At 42.9% G+C, this 19650-nt stretch overlaps 1 protein-coding gene across 1 annotated transcript in view; it reads right to left on the bottom strand.

The window, feature by feature from the left end:
- The window catches only part of LOC117510400 (EGF-like repeat and discoidin I-like domain-containing protein 3), a 581009-nt gene that overhangs the window by 190476 nt on the left and 370883 nt on the right, over window positions 1–19650 (bottom strand). Inside the window, 1 exon segment of the mRNA XM_034170099.1 lies at window positions 3843–3956. Coding sequence (XP_034025990.1) covers window positions 3843–3956 — 114 coding nt within the window.

Below are 19650 nucleotides of genomic sequence, written 5' to 3'. Positions count from 1 at the left end.
AATGTCAGAGACATGTGGAGGTGCCTCAAGACTTCCTCCGGATTTGGGCAGGGTGCCAGCAGGACTGCAGATGGGGATTCTTGGTTCACAGAGGAACTAAACAGCTACTTTAAATGTACTGGCTCCTCCATGCCTGCCCCCTGCCTGCTCCCGGCCCTCCAAAAGTCTCCAGCAGCCAGCCCTCCGGTCCCTCTGACCCCCCCACCTTCTACCCCCTGGTCACCTCCACTGCACCCCGGACCTTGTCCCTCCTCCCCCACGACTGTATTCAGCACCAGCCCACCTCAGCTCACACCTCAGCTCCCCCTCCCCCCTCACTGTAACTCCAACCGAGGTGAGAGGCCAGCTCCTGTGGCTGAAGCAGAGGAAAGCAGCAGGACCTGATGGGATCCCCCCAAGGCTGCTGAGGACCTGTGCAGATAAGCTCGGTGAGGGCCTCAGCCACATCTTCAACATGAGCCTCAGCCTGAGGGTGGTCCCCACACTGTGGAAGACCTCCTGTGTGGTCCCGGTTCCCAAAACACTGCATGCCAAGGAACCGGCCCACTACAGACCAGTTGCCCTAACGTCCCACCTCATGAAGACCATGGAACGGCTCATCCTGTCTCACCTCCACACCGTGGTGAGCGACACCCTGGACCCACTGCAGTTCGCTTACAGGCCCAACATTGGGGTAGATGACACTGTCATCTACCTACTTCAGCGAGTGCTCACCCACCTATAGACCAGCAGGAGCGCTGTGAGAGTCATGTTCTTTGATTTCTCCTGCGCTTTCAACACCATCAGACCAGTGTTGCTGCAGGGGAAGCTGGAGGACACAGGTGTGGATGGACACCTAGCCGCCTGGACCATCGACTACCTCACTGACCGCCCACAGTACGTGCGGCTGCGCGCCTCTCAGTCTGAGGTGGTAAGGTGCAGCACCGGGGCCCCCCAGGGCACCGTCCTCTCACCTTTCCTCTTCACCCTCTACACCTTGGACTTCACCTACAACTCAGACACCTGCCACCTCCAGAAGTTCTCTGATGACTCCGCCATTGTGGGTCACGTGTCTGAGGGGAACGAGCTGGAGTACCAGTCGGTCATCACAGACTTCATGGACTGGTGTGAGCGCAACCACTTGTGTGTCAACACCAGTAAGACGAAGGAGATGGTGATCAACCTCAGGAGGAAACCACCACCTCATCCACCGGTGAACATCCAGGGGGAGGACATAAAGACTGTGGACAGTTTCAAATACCTGGGTGTTCACCTCAACAGCAAACTGGACTGGACTCACAACACAGACACCCTGTACAAAAAAGGCCAGAGTCACCTCCACCTCCTGAGGAGACTGAGATCCTTTGAAGTGAGCAGGCCTCTGCTTAAGACCTTCTACGACTCTGTTGTAGCCTCAGCTCTCCTCTATGCTGTCGTCTGTTGGGCCCCGGGCAGCACAGAGTGGGAGAGAAAGAGACTGAACAAGCTGGTCAGGAAGTCCAGCTCTGTCCTGGGCTGTCCTCTGGACTCCCTGGAGGAGGTGGCTGAGAGAAGGGTGTTAACCAAGCTCAAATCCATCATGAACAACCCCTCTCACCCTCTGCACCAGACTGTAGTGGAGCTGACCAGCTCATTCAGTGACAGACTGAGGCACCCTCAGTACAAGAAGGAACAATACCGCAGGTCGTTCCTCCCTGCTACTGTCAGGCTGTACAATAACACTGTGAAATAACTACATGCAATAATATGTCCACAAGTCACGTGCAATATTAATATGTCCACAAATCATGTGCAATAACAACTCGTTTACAAATCCCTGCACTAATGTCACCTTACCACATCCAAACTCCATTTCACATGTTGTAAAGAAGATGCTCTTATTTCCTTTTCGATCCCAATCGTGTATATATATATATATATATATATATATATATGCATATGTGTATGCATGTATGTGTGTGTATATATATATATACAGTGAGGAAAATAAGTATTTGAACACCCTGAGATTTTCCAAGTTCTCCCACTTAGAAATCATGGAGGTGTCTGCAATTTTCATCTTAGGTGCATGTCCACTGTGAGAGACATAATCTAAAAAAAAAAAAAAATCCAGAAATCACAATGTATGAGTTTTTTTTAATAATTTATTTGTATGTTACTGCTGAAAATAACTATGCTTAATTTTTTTTTTAATTAAACTGGTGCCTGTTATTACAATAGTGGATCTTCAATGCAGTCACTATTGTACTAATGTTGTGAGTGTGATAACATCTAAAACACAGACCGAGGGTTCTTTGGGCAGGGTGGAGGGGTTTGGGTATTTGCTTCTCTGTGGGTAGATGGTGGCATAATGGTTTGCACATTGGGCTGGGATGCCAGTGATCTGGGTTTGCTTCCCGATTGCAGCCAAGCTCCCAACTGACACCTTGAACAGATGCGGTGGGGCGGAACGAGAGACACGTGCCGTGGGCCTTTCTGAAAATAAGCCACTGATTGGCTTTTGTTGGCTACCCACGTTAAATAATGAAGCTCTTCTTCTTCACTCCCAGGAGCAACACCCTCTGTGATTGCAAGAGCTATGTTTGAGCCTGGAGCCTAACTTATGCATTTGTTGGATGACATTAATAATTGCTGCATCACAAATGTGCTTAATTTTGTTCTGGAGAAATGTTTGCAATGACTTGTATCAACACACAGGTTGTTATACATTTTTATAGCCTCGTTCTTGCAACATGTCCTCCATCTCTCTTCACCTGAACTCCAGAAATTCTGTGTCAAGGTTAATCCTGTCTTGATGCTGTTCACCAGCCAACAAGGGGAGGAAGAAAACCAGTGTAAAAAAAAATATGGTTCAAACCAGTTTTTAAAGTCTTGTTTTGTTAATGTAAGTTTTTACTTGCATTTCATCTTTTTAAAGTGTTGTTTTTATTTCATTTTATGGTAGTATGATAAGCTAATGTGTAACTTTATATGTACCCTATGTACATATAAAGTTTTATGTACATATATGTTATATGTTATATATGTACCCATGTGTTCCCTATGTGAAGCTAACTGGACATTGTACCTTATAAATATCTAGAAAACAGTGTAGTTCACTTTAGACCAGGTTTTTGCTGGTCTACACTCACAGAAATATTTAACCATAACCTTTAAGATTTATGTAATTTTATTACATGACAAATTCCCATTTACTTTTTTTAGATAATTTTAATACAAACCTACCAAATAAACCTTACATAATGCATATTCATTACTGTAATAAGTCCTATTTATTTGAAATGCATAATCCACAGCTTTATGTATTTAGTATTAATAAAATATAATTACTCTAAATCAATAATAATGACAGTATTTATTTAAAATACATAAAGTATATTGTTTGAATTGTATAATAATTATGTTACCTATACAAGATGAATGGCATAGGTAATATGAATATGCATCATGTAAGGTTTATTTGGTAGGTTTGTATTAAATCATCTAAAAAAAAAGTAAAAGGGAATTTGTCATGTAATAAAATTACATAAATCTTAAAGTTAGGGTTAAATTTTTCTGTGAGTGGTGGCATTTGCTTGCTGCTGCCACATGATAGCAATGCATCAGCACTGTGCCGTACCCCATTGCAAAAAATAAGTGCGATTACACTTGGAACTTAAACAGCATGGGTGTTGGGTGTGAAAGTGACAATTGCATTGGTTAGACATGACCAATTACGCTTGGAGCTTTCTGTGATGGCTGTGAGTTAAAGCCCCCATGCTTTCCTTGGCAAATATCACAAACTGTGCCAACACTTAAAGCAGGTGTACTTATAAAAATCAATGGTTATACTGTTTGTACACAAAACAGATATCAGTACTTACTGTATTGACAGTTCCTCCCCATGTACTCTCCTGGGCATTCACAGGAATAGTTGGCAACCAGATCTGTGCAAATGCCTCCGTTCTTGCATGGGTCCCTTTCACATTCATTAATATCTGCACGAGCCAAGAAACAACAACAACAAAAAGGTGCATTAATTTATTTGAATCAGACATGCAGGCAATTAGAAAGCCCTCATCCTCATTAGAATGCATTGGTAGGGAACATATATTGAATTTTCTACGTGTTACTTGATTTCTCTGCCTGCTTATAGGGGATTTCACACAGGGCACCGGCTTCTTGAAGCTAATAAATCAAACAGCCACTCAGGAGAATGTGAATGCTAGAACAAGGTACATTTTTACACATTAAGAAAAATTAAGCAAGCACTTTCTTTCAACATTTTTTACATTTTTTTGATTTTTTTAACCAGTCTGTAGTGTGTTTTGCAAAAGAGGAAAATTCACTGACTGCATTCACAGCATTGCACTTATAAATTCTTCCTATCGCATACAGGCAAAATTGACCCAGAATGCATTACAGCATCATCATCATCCAGCATTTTTTTAATACTTTATTTTATTTTTTTCAGTCGCTTGAATTTCCGGTCCCATTGTTGACAATGACTGAAATCCATGTTTCATTTCTACATGTGTCCACGAGAAAGCCACACAAGTTGATTTTGAAAGAATGTTACCATGAAGACTTGGAGAGGACGTGACATCAAGTTAGTGATCTCAAAGGGACATCTTTGAAGTAGTTAGCACTGCCTGCTGTTAGCATTGTCTATGATTACTGGCTTATTGACCGTTTTTGGTCAAATGATAGAAAGAAACAGAAATGTACCAGTGGCAAATGGATGATTAATGACTGTCATGTGGAACTCTTGGAAGTTGGAAATATTGAAGCTTACAAAGCCGTGTGAAGTCCGAAGTAGCTGTTTGCCAGTTCTCTTGAAGCAAAGAGCTTGATTTTCAACCACAACAAGAACAAATGAAATTAAATACAAATGGAACAATCGCATTAGGATATTTAATGATTCTCATGTTGAACTTGTGGAACTTGAGAGTTTTGAAGCATACAAAGTTGTGTGCAGCCAGAAGCAGTGTTGGATAGTCGGACGATATTCTAAGTTGTTGCTGTGCCACTTGAGAAGTAAATGCAACAGGGAGAATTTTCAGTTTCTGTGCTCTATATGACTTTGCCGATGATATTTTGTCACCGAAAAGTGTCCGGGGACAGCCTGCACAGACATGGGAGAGACAAATCCCCGGGCGGAGTGTGGGAGTTTCAGCACAAACCATTCAGGCCAGCTCGGTAAACTTAAAAGCATAATTGCTGCCACCTAGCGGACATGCTGGGTTTAAGATGTGCCATTTAAGACGTGCTGGTTGAAGACATGCTGGTTTAAAACGGTTTCCCCCATCCTCTGAATGGTTTGTGCTGACACTCCCACACTTCGCCCAGGGATTAGTCTCTCCCCACAAACGGCATCACTACACATGGAAAAATGGGGTACTGTTTTGTTTTCGGCTGCAATTACACCGAAGCAGTCACGAAAAGTGCAGGGGTTTTTTCGGTTCCCAGTGGAGAAGGGAAGACAAGGCAAATGGGAGAGATTGTGTTGGTAAGTGCTAGCCTCCACAGCTAACCAGAGTAGCTGTGGTCTCTCACCGGCACAATCGTCTTGACACGTTTGAGCTCCGGGTCATAAACAAACCGCAACACATGTCCACTTTCCCACCACATTGTCACCATCGTCATTTCTTTGCATTTTAACTTTACTGTGTAATTTGCCCAAAAACTCAGAGAAAGTGCCATATTTCTGATGGGGACAGACGAGGGGTGTCCCTGCATGTAGAAAAATTGCGTCATATGAGTCATATTTTACCCTTTAGCGCCCACCCTCAAACGAGACTGCTGCCCAATGGAGCAGATACAAGAAACGTTGGTTGATGAGCGTTTCATAACCACAACTGTTCTTCTAACTGTTTCTCTCTCTCTCTCTCTCTCTCTCTCTCTCTCTCTCTCTCTCTCTCTATATATATATATATATATATATATACGAGGGCTGTCAATAAAGTATAGGTCCTTTTTATTTTTTTCAAAAACTATATGGATTTCATTCATATGTTTTTACGTCAGACATGCTTGAACCCTCGTGCGCATGCGTGAGTTTTTCCACGCCTGTCGGTGACGTCATCCGCCTGTGAGCACTCCTTGTGGGAGGAGTCGTCCAGCCCCTCGTCGGAATTCCTTTGTCTGAGAAGTTGTTGAGAGACTGGCGCTTTGTTTGATCAAAAATTTTTCTAAACCTGTGAGACACATCGAAGTGGACACGGTTCGAAAAATTAAGCTGGTTTTCAGTGAAAATTTTAACGGCTGATGAGAGATTTTGAGGTGATACTGTCGCTTTAAGGACTTCCCACGGTGCGAGACGTCGCGCAGCGGTCCCAGGCGCAGTCGTCAGCCTGTTTCAAGTTGAAAACCTCCACATTTCAGACTCTGTTGATCCAGGACATCGTGAGAGAACAGAGAAGTTTCAGAAGAAGTCGGTTTCAGCATTTTATCCGGATATTCCACTGTTAAAGGAGATTTTTTTTATGAAAGACGTGCGAACGGGTCCGCGTGTCGGGACGCAGCCGGCGTGGTGTGGAAAAACACCTCCGTGTTGATAACCATTTGTAAAATCCAGGCGGCTTTTGATGGCTTTCAGTGGAGTGAGTATATGAGAAATTGTTTAACAGCTGGACATGTTCCAACTTGTCCTTAAGGCTTCCAACAGAGGTGTTTTTCCTGTGGCGGAGCGTCGCGGCGGCTGCGAGCCGACGCTGCAATCCGCCCGCACGTCTTTCATTAAAAAAACTCCTTTAACAGTGGAATATCCGTATAAAATGCTGAAACCGACTTCTTCTGAAACTTCTCTGTTCTCTCACGACGTCCTGGATCAACAGAGCCTGAAATGTGGAGGTTTTCAGCTTGAAACAGGCTGACGACGGCGCCTGAGAGCGCTGCGCGACGTCTCGCACTGTGGGAAGTCCTTAAAGCGACAGTATCACCTCAAAATCTCTCATCAGCCGTTAAAATTTTCACTGAAAACCAGCTTAATTTTTCGAACCGTGTCCACTTCGATGTGTCTCACAGGTTTAGAAAAAATTTTGATCAAACAAAGCGCCAGTCTCTCAGCAACTTCTCAGACAAAGGAATTCCGACGAGGGGCTGGACGACTCCTCCCACAAGGAGTGCTCACAGGCGAATGACGTCACCGACAGGCGTGGAAAAACTCACGCATGCGCACGAGGGTTCAAGCATGTCTGACGTAAAAACATATGAATGAAATCCATATAGTTTTTGAAAAAAATAAAAAGGACCTATACTTTATTGACAGACCTCGTATATATATATGGATGCACATAACTGGTAGTCACTGTGCTCATGTGTGCTATACATCATTGACACACAGCAGAAGGAAACACTTTTCCTACAATCTGTCATTGCTTTCCTCTGATGAAGTGCTTCCCTTGTGTTTTCTGCTACGCATAATTTATTTTTAGCACGCACAAGCACCATGAGTACCAGTTAATATATATATACATATGGCATGATGCCATCGTCTCAATATGGACCAACATCTCTGAGGACTGTTTCCAACACCTTGTTCAATCTATGCCAGAAAGAATTAAGGCAGCTCTGAAGGCAAATGCGTGTCCAACCTGGTACTAACAAGGTGTACCTAATAAAGTATCCACTGAGTGAGTGTGGGTGCATAAAAATAAATTATCATACAAATTAATGCTGGGTTTTTTGCATGTGAGCACACAGATGGAACATTTCTTCTTTCTCACAGCAAAACAATAACAAATATTCTGCAATATTTTATTGCTGTCTGCTATAAAAGTCAAGAGAATTATAAACAAGTCTTATTTGTATAGCATGAATGTCAAATATATATTACAATTAGTGTTTAATTTTATATTGTAGTGTGTCAGTGATGGGATAACTGAAAAATGTTTTCCAAGCAGCATGACATCTCAAGCAAACTGAAAATAACCCTTTTCTCGAAAGACACACTGATTCGACAGACGGTTATACTGGATACAAAGTAAGATGATCAAAAACAAACTTTAGGGCCTGCTATCTAGCAATGACACTGAAAATATAAATTTCACAGGAGAAAAGTGAACATATTTTCAGTTATTTTGGCTGTCAATCAGAAGAACCATGCATGATATAAATTATGGATGGTGTTGCACAAGTCTTGCATTTTATTGTGGTTGTTTGTATTCATCTTCTATTGTTTTTAAATGTCTTTTCACAAGTTTTTTTTTCTTTTTTGTTTTGTTGCTATGAATTTAATTCCCAATAAATACCACACTGTAATAATCTGTTATTGTGTGTCTCCTGAGATGATTCCTGTAGCTACCATTTTCCAGTGACAGATAATCTGTGTGAAATATGTTAGTTGCATGACTTGTTTCGCCCCATCTCTGGCTGTGAAGTGTTTTGATTAGATATTCCACAAGAATCTGCAATAAAATATGTACCTAAAATCGCATTAGCTTCATGACAGCAAGTGCACTACAGCGCACACATGAACAAACAAGCAGTTTTGTGAGGAAAGCCTCGTTATTTATGCAGGTTAGTGCAATCAAGCAGGATTATGTATTAGTTCATTTCAGTCATATGGCCCTTCAGACGGTGAGCTGATGCTGCACTGTGCATGATGTGTATCTGCACCAGTGATCTGTGGTGTGAACTGGTTGTTTATCTCTGCCAGCAGGACATCTTGGTTATGCTGTAGCTTAAAAATAGCAAACAATGTCATAGATCCACTTACAGCAAATTTATGTTGTTATACACATTTTATAATCAGACGTCAAAATGCATACTGCTCCGTACTCTTTTGTTGGAGGGCCAGGGGGATTGTCTTGGTATGCTGTGAACATGTGTCATATCATTCAGAGTTTCAGCAAAAAGCAAGCAGTAATTTGCTTCTACATTACTTTTCACACTGTGGTTAACGTATGTGGGTTCCATGGTGACACTTAGAAATGCTGCAGCCAGCTGGGAAAGGTGAATGACGGTCAACTTGGGCGGCCCTGTATGTTGGCTGAAATAATTGGCTGAAACAATTTCTACTGTGTTTGCTTCAATAACAGCAGCTCACCATCTGAGCCGAGCAAAAATAAAACAAAGTAAGATGGCCGAAGGAAAATAATTCGGCACAACGTGGATCTGCTACAGTGGATCCGGGGTACTAGATCCACTAGTAAACCTGTGGATCCACATCCGACTGAGGTGTAAAGCGGATGATTCCATGTTTAATTGACAAATACCTTCCTCCTTTTCTTTTGGATGCTCCTTTTAGGGGTCCCCAGAGCAGGTCAAGCACTTCCATTCCACTCTTCCTCTGTCAACTCGACCGCCTGCATGTCCTCCCTCACCATATCCATAAACCTCCTCTTTGGCCTCCCTCTTCTAATCCTGCCTAATGGATCCTTCTCCAGCATCCTTCTCCCTATATACCATTGTCCAGCCTGTGCTGTTTTCTGATATGTTCATTCCAGTCTTGTGCAAGTCTACAATTTTGTCCTTGGTGTCCTTAAACAACTCTTTGGTCTTGGTCATGGTGAATAAGTTGGTGTATGATTGATTGAGTGTGTGAAGAGGTGCCTTTTATATAGGTAACCTTTTATACAGGGCTTCTTAAAGACAAACTAACAGGTCTGTGAGAGCAAGAATTCTTGCTGGTTGGTAGGGGATCAAATACTTATCATGCAACAAATGCAAATTCATTATTTAAAAATCATACAGTGTGATTTTTTTTATTCCGTCTCTCACAGTTGAAGCGTACCTACAATAAAAATTACAGACCTCTCCATTCTTTGTAGGTCTGAAAACTTATTTATATTCTATTTATTTGCCTCACTGTAGATGGTTTCACTACTGACTTATAAATTTCCCCTTCACTCTTGCATATGTTCTTTTGTCAAAAATCACTCCTGCCACACTTCATCACCCACTCCAACCTGCCTGTATGCTGTTCTTCTCCTCCGTGCAAGGCTCTCCATTACTTTCGATAGTTGACCCCAAGTATTTAAACTCATCTACATTCACCACATCTACTCCTTGTAATCACACTATTCCAGTAGGCTCAATCTCATTCATACACATGTACTCAGTCTTGCTTCTACTGACTTTCATTCCCCTTCTCTCCAGAGTGTATTTGCACATCTCCAGGCTAGTTTTAACGTGCTCTCTACGGTCATGGCAGATCACAATGTCATCTGCAAACATCATAGCCAACAGAGACTCCTGTCTGATTTCATTTGTCAACCTGTCCATCACCACTGCGAACAAGAAAAGGCTCAGTGCTGATCTTTCCTGTAATCCCATCTCCACTATGCCATTTTCCTCAAAAAAAAAACAAAAAAAACAAAACAAAACAAAAACAAATCAAGTTTCAGTGATGGTTATCCCACTCAGATTCTGCAGTTGTGACGCCATGTAAACACGCTATTCAACACTGTGTTCAGTGTTTCGGTGGAGGTGGTGTTGTGTGCCATCTGTTCGCAGATTTTCATAAAAAGGGGTTCCATCCTGTTTTTCTGTTGATGCAACACGGTGGCAACAGCAGACTGGTCAAATTCAGTTTATTCTTTGTCCCAAAAGGGTCATTTGTGTGCAACAGGAATACATGACATGAAAAACACAACACAAACCACACAACAATTACTACAAAAACAGGTTCTGTCAGAGTTTATTAGTAAATTGATGTTGGTATGTCAGAAATGTGGCCACTGAGGACAAATTTCTGTGACACATCACAAACTAGGTTTCCCTCACTCTAAACCCACATAATCATGGTAAAGAGTTGCTCATGCCCTAAAACATATATTTAGACACTTAAATCAGGAACTTAACCATTCCATCCACCCATCCATTCTCTATGCTCACTTACTCCAATTAAGGGTCACTGGAGTGGGGAGTCATGCTGAAGCCTAGCCCAGCAGTCACAGGGCGTGTGGTGAGGTACACCCTGGACAGGATGCCAGTCTATCACAGGGCCACATATACACAGACAAACATATTCACACCCACACCTATGGTCAATTTAAACTTCCCAGTTCACCTAACATGCATGTCTTTGGATGTGGAAGGAAGCCAGAGCACCCGCAGGGATCCCACGTAGACTTAACCATTCTAGAAGCAACAATATGCCCAAAAAAAAAAAGAAAAAAAACTCCAGCCATTTTGGATGCCATCTTGGATTTTAAAAATGTCACAAGGGGGATTTTCAGGGACTTTTAGTATGTGATTCTACATGTTTCTGAAGTTATCCTGAAAATTTCGGCTTGTTTTGCAAAATTTCATCTGCTGGCTGTAGAATCATCTGCTGGTTGGAATGAAAACCTCCAGGTGTCTCAAGACATCGAAAATAAAGTACTGATGAAATTATTAATTAAAGATGAACACCCTAGTGAAACATCATCCATGCATTTTTACAGCTGAGTAATTTGTACTGGGACTATTTTGTTTTTAATTGCCTGGCACAGAATAGTCAAACAGGAACGTGATTTCATTACCACTCACGGGGCTTGAGGTTGAATTCAGGGCATCGGTGAAAACTCAAGCAACAATGTGGCTGATATTGTAACAACACAAAAAGTTGTGCAGGAGTACAGACAGAAAATGCTTTTCATTCTGCAGACACTGGTAAGTGTTGCTGAAATACCTTTGTTATCACTTCAAACAGAAACGAGCAACTTAAACAGTTTGAAACACAGCAGCTTTGCTCCCTAGTTACAAGCCATCAGCCCCAGGGACAACTACAGCGGAAATGTCAGACTTAAAGGTCTTGGACAAGCTGCGAATCAGTTGATAGAAAAGGGGGTTATAGTAAGGAATGCAGTCAGTCTATGTGGCAAAAATTAGAAGAGAGCAGAGGAGAAGTATGATGAGACCAGAAGAGACAGGAACAGTGACAGAAAGCTACTTCAGTGGTCAGGTAAGATTGTTAAGCTGTTTACATGACATCACAGCAACCGCTGCAGGCAAGCACACCAATAATCTGTCCTTCTTCATTAGAAGGTTAAGAAAACTGCTTTACAAAACCCACCATTTGGCAACATCTTCTGCCCTGTAGGTCACAGAAGATACACCAACAGGCGGTGTGAAGGCTTAATTGAAAATAAGACATGCAGATTGCACACTAAATTAAAGCTGCCATTTTCTTCCAAATAACTGCAGGTTTGTCTCTATGTGATGTTTGGAGAAAAGTGCAAAAACATGACATTTCTCAGAAGCCTTAAAAGCAGGGGTGGCTGATCACAAGAGGGCGCTAGGGCACCCCCCCCCCCCCCTCAAAATCCTGAGAAAAGGAAATATACTACAACATAATTAATAAATAAGAAATAAGTATGGTGTTCTCAGTGCCGTCAGTGTGAGTATGTATTAAATGTGTTTCAATACTTCATGTCACTTGAAGGGGAACAATGTAAGTTATTGCCCTTCATGTTACAGTTTGGGAGTAATTCTGATGGTTAAATGACTTGTTTTGGGGAGAATGGGTGCTGTATCTCCAACACCAGGGGTCTCATAGCAGAAAACTGCCCTTGTAACTTCAGCGGTAGAGTCTCGGGTCTCGCAAGAAACACGAACTGCTTTATGGCACCACACCCGCCCCACTGAGCTACAAGAAGAAACCCATGAAAGCTTTTTGTCTTACATGCTCATCATCATGGAAAGCTGCAAAAAAAGAAACAAAAGAAAACCACTATCCGAGGAATGAAAAAGAGAAAAAGAGCGCATGAACAAGCGAGGAGTCACACAAGCGTCAACCTCGGCCAGGCTTTCCCAGAGTGGTGAGCTGAAAGACCACAAACCTGATGCATTCTTTTCTCTGTTTTGTTTTGTTTTGGGGGGGTGGATTTATTGATGCTCAATGTTATTTGTAAAGCCCCTTTCACACCGGTGTAGCAGATCAAACGGTCGTCCCCTAAAAATCAGTTCACCTTTTGCATCTGCACATGCATCATTTTGAACCACAGCAGCACATCTGAGACAGACTCTCTTCACCCAAAGTGATCAAATGGATTAATGGGATTATTAACCATCAGATGATAAAGGTAAAACCTCTTAAATCACTCTAAAGTCAGTTTTAAGCAGAAACTCGTCAAAATTCCGTGACGCATTGAAATGTTCGACGCACAAGGAATACATCAGCTTGCAGCTCGTTTAGCCCCGGCGCTCTGATCACTTCCACCGCCTTTTATGATGAAATAATGCTGAATTTATGTGGAAATGATTGTTGTACAAAAGCTTCAGATATCTGTCACTGAGATAGATGATGACTGGAGTGCAGTTTGAAGCAGAAATGAGGTGTTAAACCGTGAATCGCATCATGAACCGTGTCATCGGGGGGACCGATTTTTAGGGGGACCATTTAGTCAGCAACACCGGGCCTTTATACAGTTGCATATGCTGCGTATCTAATAATGCAGGAATGTCTGCATCAGTTGCACGCAGCAGGGGGGAGAAGCTTGAGGAGGTGAGAGCACCAAGGAGCTGCAGCCAGGCTGTAATGAGCAGGTGTGCGCTCCGATTTCTCTTCCAGTTTATCTTTCTTCTTGTGCAGCACTGCAGGTGTACGCTCTGATTTCTCTTCTAGTTTATCTTTGTTCCTGTGTCAGTGGACCTGCAGCTGGCGATTGCATGCACATGAGTGGACGTGGAGATGTTCTCCATGAGGAGATGCTGAGATGTCCTCCGTGAGGAGTTATATACTGGCTGTGGGACATGTCCTCTCGTTGGCGATTGGGACTTTAACACAATCATGAGAGAACTTGAGGAGGAGAAAACACAGAGGAGCTGCAGCCTGGCTGTGAGCATTTTTTTTCTTTTAACATGTGCTCTTTGGGTGGTATACCTTTACTGCATTGTGTTAAACGTTTGACAATAATACTGCATGATTTATAGCTCGGCAACAATGGAGCACAGCAGGAATCATAAACTGGATGGCTGTGGGGGTTTGGGGCCTGGGGTGGGGGGGGTCTGCCTCGCCGGCTCTGCCGTGGTCTTGGAGCCCTGCTCTGGGACTCGTGAGGCCCGGGGTCCTGCAGTTCGTTCGGGGGGTGGGCGATGGTGGGGCACGGGAGTCTGGCAAGGGGGGCGGATGGCTGCTGTGGGTTTGGGGGCCACAGTTTCCGTGGGGTGGGGTGTTGCCTCGTTCTTGCTTAGGCAGTTCCCGACCTTGGGCTTGGTTCCGGGGTGGGATCAGGGGTGGGGGTGGTTTGGAGGCTAGGGGTGTCTGGGGAGTCCTGTGGGCTGCTTGGGGGGGTCTTGGGTGTCGGGGGGCCTCGTGTGCTTCCTGGCCCGAGGGGTGGGTCTCACTTCTTTCCTAGTGGCCGGACCCCGCCCTCATGTGCTTGTGGTCCCTGCCTGCACTCTGGGTTCAGTTGCGGTGGCTCCTTTGCCCCCCGTCCCCGCCGCCGCTCGCTCCTCCCTCCGCTGCCGTGGGCGGGGTGGTGTGGTTCTGGGCCCCCCGCTCTTGGTGGGCCCTGCTGGTGCCCTGCATGCTTCCCTCGGGTGTGGGGTTACTTCCTGTGCCTCCGTTGGGGGGGGGGGGGGGTGTTGGGGGTGCGTTCCGGCGCCGTTGGGCTGCTCCCTTGTTGGTCCATGTTGCTGCCCCGGTGGCTCTGGTGGCTGCCCTTTCTGGCCCCTGTGCCCTTCTGCTTCCCTTTTTTGCCTGGTTCCTCCTGGGGCCTTGCATCTTGGGCCTTTTTCCATTGTCCCTTTCAGTCGGCTGTATGGCTTCCGATGCACCAGAGTGGTCCGTGTCTTATGGTAGGGTTCTGTACTTTTATCTTGGCCCAACACACCAGCCACAGTAGTGATCGGATATATAGCTGTGATCTGGTTCTCTGTGTGTGGCTGCTCACGTGTTCGTGGCCGACACCACAATTTGGTTTTGGGTGCTCTCAAGGGGATCAAGACGCTGGTGTCCTAGATTAGGGAATGAATGCTCATTAACTAGACAACAGACTGTCGCTGTCACTGCTTGTTCATGTGTGGTGGTTTGTTCCGGCATGTTTTATGTTGAGGACCCGTCTCCTCTGTGTCTCACTTCACAGTTATTGCTTTCACCACTTGTCTTTCGTTTTTGTCTGTCTTCGTGTTGTTTTGGTGGTCGGTCCCTCCTGATAGAAGTTGTCAGTCGGCTTTGAGTAGGATCTTGTAGGCTGATTGGGAAGGGCGGATAGGGGTCACACACACGCACACCACATTCACTCACACACTACGAGGTCTGTCCATAAAGTATAGGTCCTTTTTATTTTTTTCAAAAACTATATGGATTTCATTCATGTTTTTACGTCAGACATGCTTGAACCCTCGTGCGCATGCGTGAGTTTTTCCACGCCTGTCGGTGACGTCATTCGCCTGTGAGCACTCCTTGTGGGAGGAGTCGTCCAGCCCCTCGTCGGAATTCCTTTGTCTGAGAAGTTGCTGAGAGACTGGCGCTTTGTTTGATCAAAATTTTTTCTAAACCTGTGAGACACATCGAAGTGGACATGGTTTGAAAAATTAAGCTGGTTTTCAGTGAAAATTTTAACGGCTGATGAGAGATTTTGAGGTGACACTGTCGCTTTAAGGACTTCCCACAGTGCGAGACGTCGCACAGTGCTCTCAGGCGGCGTCATCAGCCTGTTTCAAGCTGAAAACCTCCACATTTCAGGCTCTATTGATCCAGGACGTCGTGAGAGAACAGAGAAGTTTCAGAAGAAGTCGGTTTCAGCATTTTATCCCGATATTCCACTGTTAAAGGAGATTTTTTTAATGAAAGACGTGCAGCCGCCGCAGGAAAAACACCTCCGATGGAAGCCTTAAGGACAAGTTGGAACATGTCCAGCTGTTAAACAATTTCTCATATACTCACTCCACTGAAAGCCATCAAAAGCCGCCTGGATTTTACAAATGGTTATCAACACGGAGGTGTTTTTCCTGTGCCGCCGCTCCGCGCCGGCTGCGTCCCGACGCGCGGACCCGTCCGCACGTCTTTCATTAAAAAACTCTCCTTTAACAGTGGAATATCCGGATAAAATGCTGAAACCGACTTCTTCTGAAACTTCTCTGTTCTCTCACGACGTCCTGGATCAATAGAGCCTGAAATGTGGAGGTTTTCAGCTTGAAACAGGCTGATGATGCCGCCTGAGAGCGCAGCGCGACGTCTCGCACCGTGGGAAGTCCTTAAAGCGACAGTGTCACCTCAAAATCTCTCATCAGCTGTTAAAATTTTCACTGAAAACCAGCTTAATTTTTCGAACCATGTCCACTTCGATGTGTCTCACAGGTTTAGAAAAAAGTTTGATCAAACAAAGCGCCAGTCTCTCAGCAACTTCTCAGACAAAGGAATTCCGACGAGGGGCTGGACGACTCCTCCCACAAGGAGTGCTCACAGGCGAATGACGTCACCGACAGGCGTGGAAAAACTCACGCATGCGCACGAGGGTTCATGCATGTCTGACGTAAAAACATATGAATGAAATCCATATAGTTTTTGAAAAAAATAAAAAGGACCTATACTTTATGGACAGCCCTCGTACATACCTTCTGTCCTGTAAGAATAAATTGCATATATGTGTATTAATGTTCATAAATGGTTCTGCCAGTATGGTATTTACCATTACTATATGCAGACAGGGGAAAAAAAAAATAGAATCACAAGAAAAGTTTTGAGCAAGAAATTATATAATGTTGATGTGGTGTATTTTATAATACCAATGTACACCTTTGTGTCAGTGCCAAAACACACCAGTTTTTGGAAATGAGTGTGGATGAAGCTGTCTTTGATATTAAACCCCCCCAAGTCCTCTAAGGCTATCTAAGGTTTTCCCAGAACAACAAAGAGTTCAAAACAGCCGGGTTCAAAAATGTTTTTTATCATTTCAGGAATACATGGATGAGCTCACCAGTACACATGTGGACAACATTGTTGGTACTCCCATATTTTAAGTACACATTTTAATATATGATCAGAAATAAATGTAAACAAAGCAAATTTGTTTAATCAATTTTTTTTTTAAATGTCAAAATTTATTTAGCAACTAGAACAAAACAAAATTCTTTCATAAACGGAAACCAAAAAACCTGACATAAAATGTATACTGGACACAATTATGAGCACCCTCTGATAAAGTTACAGTTAGAGTCCTTTGATTAAGAGAGTAACGACATGACAAGTCCAAAAAAAAAAAAAACAGTCACATCACTTGTGGTGCTATCTTGGTTTCAAAATACCGTTCGCTATTAATCTGTCTGCATGTAAATCCAGCTAAGTCCAAAAGTTTTTGTATTGTTTTCTATGTAATAAACACTGTATATAAAGGATTCTGTAGAACAGATTTTTTGCTAACATGGGATAAAGTGCAGAGACAGATCAAATGGGCTCTCACAGGGCGCACTCTGTCTTTCAGCCACTGGTGTGCGCAAATAGTTGTAGCAGCAGGTGTATGAGGCACTGGAGGTAGCTACGATTTTGCACATATTGCATACGATTCCTGCTTCATGTGCAATTCGACCACATTTGTACTATGTGTGAAGGGGCCCTTAATAGTTTTTGCAGTGCGCATGCCAATTACAAATGGATCAGAAAAGTCTGCACATTTACAACGCGGACTCTGAAAAAGATGAAACTGTACAGCTTACCTTTGAATTAGAGGAGGTGATTGCAGAAAGAAAAGCTTTAGGGTCAAATTAATCCATAATAAAGCCGAAACCAGCAACGAAGAATTTCAAAATGTCACGCACGTGATTGTCATCAAAAGTCAGACTTTAAATTAAATAAATCATCATAAATTGTAAATTTATGTAAATCTGATAGCTTAATTTATTTTCATAGTACCTGTACCTGAATGTCTTGCTGTATGTGGTTAAATTATGTAAATGTTACTCTCCTCAATCAAGTGACTCTAGTTACAGTAAATCATCACTTTTACATTCAGATGTCTTGAGACAAATCAGGGGATGGATACATGAACATTCCCAATTCACTGAATTTGACTTGAAAATCATTTATGTCAGTCTTTAACAAATACGAACACTATGGTACTGTATGGTAAATGTGACCGTGCAAGGAGGAGTTGAGTGAGGAAACCCAACAAGACACCCATGACAACTTTGAAGTTATAGGCTTCTGTGGCTGAATGGTGGTGCAACAGATAAAAGTTGCACTATGCACAATTTCTCCATTCACAGCCCCAGAAGCCTAGCACGTCCTCTCCATCTCTCTGTAATTAACACTACTGCACTAGTGGAGTGCAGCTGTATCTGGGTCAGAGTGCACAGGTGCCTCCAGGAAAGACAGCACATCAAACAGGACTCCTGGTGTCCTGTTGAGAAGTTTTTCTAGGAGCAAGTTCTTCTAGCCAGGCTCCAGAGAATGAAGTTTTTCCTGCTGTATTGTTTTTGTCTTTGAGGGAAAGTCAAATGTATCTCACATCTCCTTGTGTTTTCTGATAATAAACAAACCTTCATCTCAGCTGTATGCTGACCCTACCTGCAGCCTCCTCTGGCCATCATGCCTGACCTCTGATCTCTTGTCTGTGGAGTTTTTGGTATTCTACCACTTCTCGTGCCTATGTTGTGAGCAGTAAACTCAGACGAGCTTGAAGTTGATGAATGGTAAATGGACAGCATTTATATAGCACTTTTCCATCTGCATCAAACACTCACATTCACCCCAGTATGAGGGTACGGCCATACAAGGTGCTCACTACATACTGGGAGCAACTAGGGGATTAAGGACCTTGCCCAAGGGCCCTTAGTGATTTTCTGGTCAGGCAGGGATTTGAACCGAGGATCCTCTGGTCTCAAGCCCAATGCTTAACCACTAGACCATCACCTCCCTTTGTTGGTTCCTGCAATATTATCATAGACTCAACCTTTTGTCAGTATGTTGTTTAGCCAACATGAATTTGATTGATTTGTTTAGTACAACTTAATACACATATCAAAGTATGTGCATCAAATAGTACATGGATTTCACAATAAAGTGAAAACACTTATTTCCATTGTGGTCCAAAAAAAAAAAAAAAAAAAAAAAAAAAAAAAAAAAATCAAGCATACAATCAATAACAGTGGAATACAAGATAAATGAACAATTATGGCAACATTTAAAAAAAGATTAAAGCACATTAGCAGTTCAAGCACACATAGTAAATCGCGATAAGTTAAAATGTGTATAACACCAGAAAAAGTACAACATTAGTAGGTATTTATAAATATAAATACCTACTAATAACTGAAAATGCCTGCTAGACTGTGCTTAAAATGTCATTAATGGGTAAGTAATAAGAAGGATTAAGCTCTACTACCAGATGCCAATCTAATAAAAAAATTATGATGCTAAATGTACAGGTGCAAATTCTTTATCCTTATGTTCATCAACTACTCTGATCTTTATTTATTCAACAACCAAAGGTAAAACACACTCACTCTAACCTATAACCCATCAACATTATAAAAGAATGCAACAGGAGCTTACGTTACGAAAATATTGCCTAAAAATTACAATTACATTGAGTTAGGCTAAGGTAAGCTAATAAACATAAGTAGTAATGTTTATGAGCCCCTTGTCGATTCCTCTTAATGTTGTAGTTTATGTTTGCTAACACAACAGAAATGTACACCATCTAAAAATGTATTATATGATACTCTGAGAATTACCCACCTCAGTAGACGTGATGTTACGATAATATTGCCTAAAAATCACAATTACATTGAGTTAGGCTAAGGTAAGCTAATAAACATGAA

This window comes from Thalassophryne amazonica, chromosome 5 (genome assembly GCF_902500255.1).
Source record: "Thalassophryne amazonica chromosome 5, fThaAma1.1, whole genome shotgun sequence".
NCBI lineage: Eukaryota > Metazoa > Chordata > Actinopteri > Batrachoidiformes > Batrachoididae > Thalassophryne > Thalassophryne amazonica.
Note: the sequence above shows the minus strand (reverse complement) of the source record. Positions and strands in the feature narration are given on the sequence as shown.